General features: G+C 44.4%; 1 protein-coding gene across 1 annotated transcript in view; it reads left to right on the forward strand.

Annotated features, from left to right (window-relative positions):
• Positions 1–12,157, forward strand: part of LRPPRC (leucine rich pentatricopeptide repeat containing) — a 112,470-nt gene that overhangs the window by 36,423 nt on the left and 63,890 nt on the right. Inside the window, exons 20-22 of the mRNA XM_075267016.1 lie at positions 260–376; positions 4,800–4,930; positions 7,567–7,652. Coding sequence (XP_075123117.1) covers positions 260–376; positions 4,800–4,930; positions 7,567–7,652 — 334 coding nt within the window. The remainder of the gene's footprint in view (positions 1–259; positions 377–4,799; positions 4,931–7,566; positions 7,653–12,157) is intronic.

Consider the following 12,157-nt stretch of genomic DNA (forward strand, 5'->3'; position numbering starts at 1 on the left):
GCAAATATGTTTACCTTTTAATTGTCTACAATTTTAAAGATATTACATTCGTGGTGCACGTTTGTGGGCTGTGACTCTTTAAAGAGAATGGGCCTGAGCTGCATTACCAGACACGGCCTCTGGACAAGAGTGGCACTGTTTCTGCATCACTTATTCTACATCAGATTTTCTGCGTTTTCTCGTGACTGAGCAGTATACTGCCGGGCCCGGTTTTCTGCATGGGCATGTATTAAACTATTTGCTTCTTTTCTTCTTCTAGGTGGAACCGGTTGAAAACATTGCTATACTAGAGGAAGAGCTGGCCAAACTGGAGAAAGAAAATCAGCCCATTGAAGGAGTGTTACTTAAGATCCTTGGCTTCCTACGCGCAGCTAAGGTAATAGTATAGAGTATTTGTTATTTTAAGCTTCTTTAAGCTGTAAAAGAAGCAACTGGACCACCCCTTTAAATGGGTTGTGCAGGTTCTACTCAGGAAGTGACCTCGTATCCGGTTTTGGACGGCCCACCAGAGTACTAGAGGATCTTCCGGGGGACCAGGCTCTAACACAATGATGGTTCAGCAGAAGACACCACATTGTAAGATTACTATGGTCTAGGGGCTGTTGGATGGCGGGCCCCTACAATCATTTTATCTGGTGGGCCCAAGGAGCATCAGTCTGACATTGCTCACAACCATTGGTCACTACCATTGGTCACAACATTGCTCACTACCTTTGGTCACTACCATTAGTCATTACCATTTCTCACTACCATTTCTCACTACCATTGGTCACTACCATTGGTCACTACCACTGGTCACAACCATTGGTCACAACCATTGGTCACTACCCTTGGTCACTACCCTTGGTCACTACCCTTGGTCACTACCATTGCTCACTACCCTTGGTCACTACCCTTGGTCACTACCATTGGTCACTACCATTGCTCACTACCCTTGGTCACTACCCTTGGTCACTACCCTTGCTCACTACCCTTGGTCACTACCATTGGTCACTACCATTGGTCACTACCATTGGTCACAGGATATTACTACAACTCAGTCCCATTCAAATGAATAGGATTTGTCTGCGGCCTGGCCATGTGACGAATGAATATGATTTCACTTCCTGAGTAGTAGAAAGCCGCCATATTTTCTTATCCTGCACAACCCCCTTAAGTGGTTTTCCTATGAGGAAGTCGAAACTGCAGGGGGCGCCGTGATAATATAAGAGAAAAATGTAATGTATAATCCTGGAATTACCTGTTTAAAGGGAATGTATCTCCAGAAGATGAAACCTTGTTAAAGAATTTTTGATATATTTCTTTTACTTTTCCGATGTTACAATCTTAGCTTTAAAACTCCCAAATCTTGCAATATTCATGCTGGCCACTAAGCCTAATTCTAAACAGACACATGCCAATTTTGTAGGGGTTTTCTTTGCAGCAGTCGCCCTCCTTTACATCGGCAAATAAAAACAGGTTAGAAAAAAGTGAACTGAAAACAAGACCGTGGTCATTTTCAGTGCAAAAAGTTGCACTTTTAAAGGGGTTGTCCCTATAAAATAAAATCCAGCAATTACACGTCCGACTGATCAATCCCTGCCTAGACTGGAAGTGGTCATGTGACTTATATAGTCAATAACTGGCCTTGGAATTTATGTACCGTGTATGACAACAAGATGGCGCCCCCTTGTGGTCTGCCAGGAACTATAAATTTGCAGGGACAGGCTCCTATTATTCCGCTATATCTGAGACTATCCCTTTAACAATACATTCATGGATTACAAACGATAATGGAAGGCTCTGGAGTGTCCAGGAGTCAGGGGGTTAAGTCGGCCCCGTGCAGATCACTCAGCGCCGTGGCCGCGAGCAACAGGTCTGATAGGACTCGTCATCCGTGCAGCAGAGTCTCCGCTCGCAGCCGCGGCGCTCTTCCTTTCTATCTATATTGTCGGGCCACAGATATGTCTTTCCAATGATTTGCAAGTCAAATGCGGCCATTTTTAATGCCGGGATTGAAATTCCATTTTCCCGTGGAGGCGAAGCGTTTTGCGAGATAAAGGTATTCATACGATCCGCCACCAGACATCCAGCGGCACTTCATATTCATTTCTCGAGAGCGTCTACAATTTATGGGATATCATCAGACTTTTGGGGGCAATTTCTTGTTCTGAGCGATTCCTTGCCTTCCCCTTGGTTTTTTCTCCGGCAGGGAAGTGATTGCGGCGGTGTATTTTGTATCTCTGGAAATCCACTTTAAGATTACTTGCTTGTGACAACATTACAGATAACATAGTATTTGAAGGCTGAGATAATTTAAAGGTTTAGTCCTCGACAGGCTGTGTTTAGAGGAACGCGCGGTTTTGTGCTAGCGACATTTTAACTAACCTTTTCATGCACGCTTATCGCGCGCCATAGCCGGTAATTGTGTTCTGTGTTTAAACACCTTATAGTCATAAATGTAGTAGTGCAGAAATTTAGGAGGGGGGGTCCTTGTTCCCGGACTATAATCTTCACAGCATCAATACACAGGATGATGGGCAGAATACAACAGGGGCCAGCAATCACTATGGTGGCACTACAAGTCCCAGCATGCTGTCACAGTTGCAGGTCGCTGACCTCTATACCACGACATGGCGCTTCCTTTTATTAGGAATCCGTTAATCCAGCAGATTCTGCGTTCATGGGACTCTGAGGTTATTTTTGCATGTCGTAAAGTGAAGAAATATAGGACAGCGGTCTTCTAGATACAGCGCCACACATGGCTACAGGTTGTGTTTGGTATTGCATCTTGACTATATAATCTAGAAACAGCACCGTCTAAGAATAGATGATTAGTGTTGATTCGAATAGTATTCGAAACTGTTTCGAATATCTCGCTCCCATAGGAATGAAGCGAACTGCAAGGGGTTAAGCGGGCCGGGCAGTGCGCGGCCGCTCCTATTAATTCCTATGGAGCGAGGTATTCAAAATGATAGTTTCGAATACTATTCGCTCATCTCTATAGATGATCTATAACAGATAACAGCTGATACGCAGAGAATGGAGCGGAAAACAGACAGCTCCGTTCTCCATGTAGTGGCCAGATCGGGTATTGCAGCTCAGCTTCCACAACTAAACTGTAGTTACCGTATTTTCCGGACTATAAGGCGCACATAAAAACCTACGATTTCCTCAGAAATCGTAAGTGCGGCTTATAGTCCGGTGCGCCTTATATATGGATGGAAGCGGCGGCAAAGTCTGCGTGCCGCTTCCATACATACATAAAAGGCACCGTATCACAGCAGTACACGCCGGCGTTACAGCAGGGCTGCCGGACACTTCCTATTCATTTCTATGGGAGCCGGCATGCGAGCGCTCCCCATAGAAATGAATGGAAAAAAGCAGTCCATTCATTTCTATGGGGAGCGCTCGCATGCCGGCTCCCATAGAAATGAATGGGAAGTGTCCGGCAGCCCTGCTGTCACGCTGAAACAGAACGTGAAACTTACTGAGCGGTGCAGGGCGGGCGGGCGGGCATTCAGGCCTCCTCTTCCTCCGATGTCCTGACCACTTCCTCCGGCGCTCGCGAACTAATGGCCTGGGCGCATGCACAATATCATAATGCTTCTACTACTGCGCATGCGCCCAGGCCATTATCAGCGAGTGGCGGAGGAGGAGGACGGAACATCGGAGGAAGAGGAGGCCTGAATGCCCGCCCACCCTGCAGCGCTCGGTAAGTTTCACAACATTACGGTTGGGCTCTATCAGCATGATTTTGCTGATAGAGCCCCTCCTCGCCTGCCGAGCGCTTCCAATAGAAGCGGCTGGCACGCGGGGGGTTAAGCGGCCGCTGGCAAATCTGCCTGCTGCCGCTTTCAAGAACATATAATGCGCACCGGACTGCGGCTTATAGTCCGGTGCGCCTTATATATGAACCGAGACGGACTATAAGGCGCTCATGGGCAATGCGGCTTATAGTCCAGTGCGCCTTATAGTCCGTAAAATACGGTACTCAATTCGGCCACTTGGCAGAAAACGAAACTGATTGATGCGGGTGGTCGGTGCGAGTCCATGAAGATAGGTTAACCATATTTTTAGTCCCCCTTTAAAATGAAGTGGTCAGAATTGCAATACCACACACAACCTGTGAACAAAGGTGGTGCTATTTTTGTCTTTAAGCAGCCATCATTTTCTAGTCCCTTGAAAGGACTTGTTCCAAGTTTACGACCTATCTCCTGACTGCAGTGGGTTTGTGGAGGTCCAGGTTATGGGATTCTGAGAACACCAAACCTTAGACCCTCATGAATGTAGCAGTAGTCATACAGGGGTGGTGCTACTCCGTTACTCTGTAGGGGCTGCCAGAGGTTGCTGAGCACTATACTCTGCTTCTCTTTGGCAGTCCCATCATAGAATTTGAGTAATGTGGCAAAAAACAGGGATATCCCCCTCTTATGATAGGCATGGGTCCTAGCGGCCAGACCCCCACAGGTAATGTGCAGTGGATAGGTGAGAAATTAGGAGAAAAATCCGAATAAAGACACCGGATCTATCAGCAGCAGCTTGCTGATGGTTTCCTATTGCTGATGGTTTCCTATTGCTGGTGGTTTCCTATTGCTGGTGGTTTCCTATTGCTGATGGTTTCCTATTGCTGGTGGTTTCCTATTGCTGATGGTTTCCTAATGTCACGCACCTTAAATTATAGACAGAAGTCTATTGGACGTCTATTGATAACTATGCCCCGTTGTGACCAGTCTGGAGCTCTTCTATCTGCCATGATGGTTCTCCGTACAGACGCACCACGATTGCAGGTGGTAACATCTCGCCTTTCGTCTTCGCAGGATTTGCCTAAAGCCCTGCAGTTGAAATCCAAATATGAAGACGCCTTTACGTTTGGCATGTACATGAAGCTGCTGGCTATCTGCTGTGAAGGAAACAATGCACAGGAGGCGCTAAAGGTGAAAAGAGAGATGTAAGTAGTCGGGACCGTGTGCGCTGGCTCGTGCTACGCAGCAGACATTGATCCGGGGTAGTCGCTTGTAAGGTTTAATGGTGGCGTGACTTCACTCGCTGCAGCCGGCGGTTTTGACAGCTCAACCAATACCCATAAGGTTAAGACCTGTGAATTTACAGAGAACTATTGACATGTCTGCGGTGCGAGGCGCCGAGTGTCTTGTGGAATCAGCGACTGGTGAGTTGATGGCTTCAGTGTCGCTTTGGTGCAGACAATGTCATCAGGTCCTCGAGAAGGAACCAATAGTGAGTATTTGTTTAGGGCATAAAGTGGCTTCCTCTGTCCCCATGTGTTACTTTAAGGGGAGGTCCACGGCACTTTATTTGGTATTTTGTGGATCAGTTTCTTAGTGTTTTTCTTCGGAGCTCTATTGTGTCCGATACAAAGCTCCAAATCCTCTGCTTAGACTTGGTTAAAGGGATTCTACCATTAACACTCAATTTTTTTTGTCCCTAACACGTAGGAATAGCCTTAAGAACGGATAATCTTCTCCTACCTTTAGAAGTCTTCTCCACGCCGCCGTTCGGTATGTAATCTGCTTTTCGTTAGTATGCAAATTAGTTCTCTCGCAGCACTGGGGGCGGGCCACAGCGCTCAAACAGCACTGGGGGTGTCCCCAATGCTGCGAGAGAACTCTCCAGTGATGCCTCCATCTTCTTCCGCAACGGCCTCTCTGCGCATCGCCTTCAAACTTCTAGGCCTCGGGTAGCCGACTGCGCATGCCTGCCAGCCACAAGAAAATGGCCACTTACACAATATTGTAAGCGGCCATTCTCTTGTGGCAGGCATGCGCAGTCGGCTTTGCCCGAGGCCTAGAAGTTTGAAGCCAGCGCGGGAAGAAGACTCGTGAAGAGGCCGTTCCCGAAGAAAATGGAGGTGGCGCTGAAGAGTTCTCTCGCAGCATTGGGGATGCCCCCATTGCTGTTTGAGCGCTGGGCCCCGCCCCCAGTGCTGCAGAAAACTTACTTGCATACAGACGAAAACTGGGATTTATACCAAACAGCGGCGCGGAGAAGACATCTAAAGGTAGGAGAATAGCCTTTCTTAAGGCTATTCCTACGTGTTAGGGACAAAAAAAAAATGACTTTTAATGATAGGATCCCTTTAAAGGAGTTTCCCAGCCCCCACAGCTATTTTTATAGCCATCAGTCGAGGTCTGACACCCGAAGCCCGCACCAATCACTGCTCCGGTTGCTGGAAGCTTCCCTTGCCGATAGGGCTCGGAGGCAGCTCTGCTCCTATTCAGTAGGTGCTGGGGCTCCCACCCCATCCAGTCTCTGTAGCTTTCTATACCCCTTGGCAGCCAGCCAGCTGATCAATTCTGGGTTTGGGGGTCTGCTAAATGATCAGATACTGATGGCGGGAAAGCCCTTAGGATGGGCCTTAGTGTCAGATCAGGCTTCCAAGACCTGGCACCCCCAACCGATAAGCTGTTCAGATTGGTAGCATCACTCAGGTGAGCAAAACTTCCTATTAACAGACCAGTCACATGGCAATTTTACAGCTCAGTCCCATTCAAGTGATTGGAATTGAGCTGCAATACCAGGTACAACCACCGATCTATGTACAGCACTGTGTTCATTATATAACTGATGATGGGGGTGTTGGTTGTCAGACCCCCACCAATCTGATATTGATATCCTGATATCCTTAGTATCTTATCCCATCAGTATAATCCTGGAATACCCCTTTAAATTATTCATTTCATGCTGTCACCACTAGGGGCGCTTACTCTGTACTGCTTATATAGTAAGAGGCAAAATTAGATTTTAGTGACCCTTTTGCAAGAAGGTCCAGGACCTCTACCACCCCCACATCTCAGCTTCCCGAACCCCCAACCACAACTAGGGCATGCGGATTAAAGGAACGGTAAACCTAGAAATAAACGATAAGTGTAAATTGGAGATCTTGTCCGCACTGCTTGTCTGCAATAAATGTCCTGCAATGAGAACCAAATCCCCGAAATATCCCATGGAGTGACTTTATATACGAAAATTCTTCACCACTAGGGGGCGATCAGTAGCATATTGTGTATTACTTTATTAATCGGTCTGCTAATTGTGGTTGGGGGTTCAGTAAAATTGGGGATCTGCAGTTCCTGTTCTTGCTGCTGTCGCACCTCCTTGCAACTTTTGGGTTCTACAGGGTCACAGATATCCATTTTTGTCAGTTTCACCTTAAGGAGCTGCTTTTATTTAGGGAATTGCACAGGGTGTCCCCTTCATGCCAAAGGTCGCTACATACCTGGTGAAAAAGGTACCTTGTCATACAGCACCTTATATCTCAGGTGGGTGACTGGAGGAATTAATCACAGCCATGAAGTAAATGAGATGTCCTGGATCATAAAAAATATTCTTGCCGATTTTCCCAGGAACAGTGCCACCCTTGTACACAGGTTGGGTCTGGTACTGCAGCTAGTCTCCATTAAAATGAATGGGACTGAGCTGCAGACAACCTTTGGCACAGTTCTAGGAGGAAAGCAATAATTTCTTTTTTTCCTATGCCCATGCAGCTTGTTTTGGGACGGATTTGGGCTTTATGACTTTTATAGCTGTTTTTAACCTGCTAAAAATTGTCTTTTTTTCCCCCCACAGAGACCAGAAAGGCTTTACCACTGTCCCCTCCACTCAGAAATACGTTTCTCTCTTAAGGGTCCTTACGGAGAACGGTTTAATAGAAGGTACGCCACTTCTTTACCTGCATTATGTCGTATGGTAAAAGTATCCGGCACCAAAATAAAAATAAAAAAACACCCGCCTTCCAGTTAATGGTATATCATGCCCCGGAAAGTGCTTGAACATTTTGCATACAAATTTGCATGTGAATTCACCCAGAGCCGCTTGGCCAGTGCAGGCCATTAGTTTTAATGGCTTGGCAGGCTTGTCATTTACATTTGCACAGCTCAGTGCCTTTTGCATTTCTGTAGCGCTTTTTTTTATTAGCATTGCTGTTTGGATTGAGTTTGAAGATCATGACTTATGGCATAAATTGCGTATGTGCCCAGACTAATGGCTTTGTTTGTGCTTAAGGAGGTCTGATGGCTGAACGAAAACCTAAAACTATAACCTTCTCGGAAAGGGACAGTCCGGGTCCCTGTGTGCGGTCCTGCACGTGTGTCTGTGTATGGATGGATATATGTGTGTGCATTTGTATGAATGCATGTACGTATAAATAAATATATTAAGTTATTTTTTTTTTTATTTTTGTATTTTAATTTTTTTAGTTTTATATTTGTTTAATTTTTTCGTTTTTGTTAAATTATTTTGCCTATTTTTTAAAAAAAATTTAAATTTTTCCTATCTATTTTTTTATTTAAATATATTTTTATTTTTAATTTGTATTTTTATTTACTTATTTTATAGTTAATATCTAGTTTTATTTTTTAATTGATTTTTATTTATATTTAATCTATTTTGCCTTTTTTATTCTTTTTTCAATTTTCTTAATATACGTTTTTATATTTTATCGAGTTATAGATTTACTTTTACTCTCATTTTTCTTTTTTTATTATATAATTTTTTTTATTCCTTAAAAAAATGAATAAATATAATTATATAATAAAAATAAAAAACAAAATAAATGAATAAAAAAATTAATTAAAAATAGAAAAATACATTAAAAAATGTATTCTATTTTTAATTTTTTATTCACTTATTTTTTCAAAAAAATTCTATTTTTATTATATATTTTTATGCATTCATTTTTTTAATGTATTTTTCTATTTTTAATTTTTTTATTCATTTATTTTTTAATTTTTTTTCTATTTTTATTATAGAATTTATTTATTTATTCATTCATTCATTCATTCTTTTATTTTTTTAATTTATTGCTTGGAATTTTAGCACATTGCCACCGGCTATGCCTAAATATTCAGTAAAACACTGCTGGAGGGTCAGTCATGTCTGAAAAGATGTCCATCAGAAGTAGAATAATGCCAAATAGAGATGAGCGAATAGTATTCGAAACTGCTGTATCAAATACCTCGCTCCATAGGAATGAATGGGAGTGGCCGGCGCTTAACCCCTTGCTGTTCGCCCGCTCCCATTCATTCTTATGGGAGCAAGGTATTCGAAACTGCAGTTTCGAATATTATTCGAATCCACTCTAATGCCAAACAAAAATGAAGTACAGTGTCCATGTGAGAGCGCTGATATGGCAGAAGAAGTTATCACACATCTTTCCCAGAATCCTGAATGACAAGTCTATATATGATGCACTCCTATTAGCGATTAACTACTCTGCTATAATTTGGAGGCAACCCTCGTTTTGGTTTAGCACCCAACTTTCCTGGACGCAGATATAAAACGGTTTTTATTCCTTGATATTGATCATGGTGGCTCAGTGGTTAGCAGCACCGGGGTCCTATCAAGGGCGATATTTACGCAGTGTCTACATGTTCTTTATGTCTTGGGTTTCCTCAAACACACAAGAACATATGAGTTAAAGTTATTAACTGATGACCTATCTTTAGGATACGTCACCAGTTGCAGATTATCGGGGGTCCGACACCCATAACCCCTCCCCCCGGGATTAGCCTCCTGGTGTCACGTTCAACAGTCACATGGCTTGGTCGCTGCTCAGTCCCATTCAATGGGCTAGGCTGCAATACCAAGAACCACCACTATGTTGGATATGTACTGAAGAGACTGCAGGACTGGGGGTGGAGGGGGGTCCAAGGTGTCTGAACCCCACTGATCTTCAATTCTATTATTAACCCCTTTAATTTGCCACTTAAATAGTAACCCCTCAGTGGAGAGTCACAATATGAATTCCATATTATAACTACTGGCTCTGTACTGCACTGGGGAATATGTTGGTGCTATATAGATCAAGCAAGTCAACGTAGTGGCATTGCAATGCATTCACAGGGGACTATTACAACTGTAGCCAAATTACATAGCCACCATTGTCCCTAGGCTGGATCCGGTATTGCCGCGCATCCCATTAAACTCAATGGAGCTGCGATGCAATACCAGACACCAGCCTGATGACCCGAGTGGCGCTGTCACCCCTTTTTTTACATAGTTCATAGGTTCTTCATTTTAACTTTTTCTAAATTTTTTTATATTACTTTGGAGAGTTTACTCCTGGATGTTTGGCCCGCGGAGCAGAACGTTGCCCTTGATTCAGCCGGTGACCATATTAATATTTTGAATTAAGGAGCCAGCGGGGCGTCCTTCGCTTCCCATAATGCCGAGCTCTTTTATTTACATAAGGTCGATCGTGTTTAAATATGTGAAGATTTGCCGGCACATTCCAATTTTCAAAGAGGCATCGCGAAGACGCCGCGCTCACTCATCACGCATCTCATCAACTGCTCTGCAATATGGCCCTCGGTGGAAACATTATGTGCTTGGCCAGGCTGCTGGAAGTAAATTTAGCTTTAAGCTTCCCTTTATTGTTTAAAATATGTACCAGCGTAGGGAAATGTGCAGAATCAATGAGCCAATGCATTGAATATAAATAAAGCAGAAGTAACGCGTTCGCCTCTAGCCCCGTGCAGGACGGCCACTGGTGAGGAATCCGCATTTTCTACGCTTTATTTGCAGAGCGTAATTATTTTCTCGACTGTTGCTTCCCCCCCCCCCCCCCTGCAACTTGCGAGAAAACAACATTAAACTAGTTTAACCCCATAGGTGTCATGTTATCCGGGTTAAAATTGTCATTGTAAATTTTTTTCCTTGCAGCATCTTCTTATGCGAAGTGACATTCTGTAACCTTGACTGGTTCCTCCTCCCCCCCTTTACTTGAAGTTTATTAGGGAATATTTTAAGGTGTCTTTGGCTCTTTGAACTGGTTTGACAACTATTTCTGTAGTCTTGATTTAGACAGACGAGGTTAGTGTTTGAATGTTCACAGCAGCGCAGAGTGTTTCAGGCCACCAGTGCTCATCAGTAGTGTTGAGCGAATAGTATTCGAATCCTAGATTGGAATACCTCCGCTCTCATAGGAATGAATGGGAGCGGCCGATCGCGAAGGGGTTAAGCGCCGGCACCTGCGGCGCGCCGGCCGCTCCCATTCAATCCTGTGGAGCGAGGTATTCGAAACTAGAGTTTCGAATACTATTCGTTCATCTCTACTCATCAGTGATAAAAATGTGTGGGTGGGCGTTAGATAAGATAGAGGGGAGGTCTGCAGGTGGGTGCGTAAGACGTCGGTGGGGGTTTATTACTTATATGGTGTTTAAGGCACTAAAAGGTTGCAAGTTTTTTTGCACTGATTGGGTTTTGCTCAAAAATTTGCAACTTTTTTTTCTGGCTTTTGCTGCCGATGCCACTTGGGGCGTTGCGTGGTGTGGGTGGTGCGCTACATTTGCTATAAGAGTGGAAATCGTAGAGTGCAGACGCACACTCCGCTGGTGCAGAGGATATGAAGAATGGCGTTGAATATGCCAGTCTTTGGGTATATGCCCAGTGAGTGGGTTTGGAGATAGGAATAGGTGGATGGGTCCATGGGTAGAAGTAGACAGGTGGGTGGGTCCTTAGATTTAAGTTAATTGGTATATAGATGGAAGTAGTTGGGTGGGTTAGGGTTAATGGATCAGTGAGTATATGTCAGTAGGCTAAGTAGGCAAGTGGGTGGGTCTGTGGATAGAAGTTGATAGGTGAAAGGGTCCTTGGACAGAAGGAAGTAGGGTGGGTGAGCTGTGGATAAAACTAGGTAGGTGGGCGGGTCGTGAGATAGAATAGGCAAGTGGGTGGGTCATGGGATAGAATAGGCAGGTGGGTGTATTGTGGGATAGAATAGGCAGGTGGGTGGGTACATGTAAAGAATTGGATAAGTGGATTTGTCCCTGTTTTAGAATTAGGTAGGTGGGTGGGTGGGTCGTGCGATAGAATAGCCCGGTGAGTGGGTACATGCATAGAATTAGGTAGGTGGGTTTGTCCCTGTTTAGAATTAGGTAAGTGGGTGGGTCAGACGATAGATTAGGCAAGTGGATGGGTTGTGGGATGGAATAGGCAGGTGGATGGGTACATGTATAGAATTAGGTAGGTGGGTTTGTCCCTGTCTAGAATAAGTTAGGTAGATGGGCCCATGGATAGAAGTAGGTAGGGGGTGTTAGGGTAGAGGTGGGCTTTCTCGTTGCAGTTGGTTATCTTACAGTTCACTGTTCTTGGGGAGCCCCATTGCTATGTGATGATGTCAGCGGATTATTGGGGCCAGATCCATTCTTACCTACATCGG

The sequence above is a fragment of the Leptodactylus fuscus genome, chromosome 3, assembly GCF_031893055.1.
Source record: "Leptodactylus fuscus isolate aLepFus1 chromosome 3, aLepFus1.hap2, whole genome shotgun sequence".
Lineage (NCBI taxonomy): Eukaryota > Metazoa > Chordata > Amphibia > Anura > Leptodactylidae > Leptodactylus > Leptodactylus fuscus.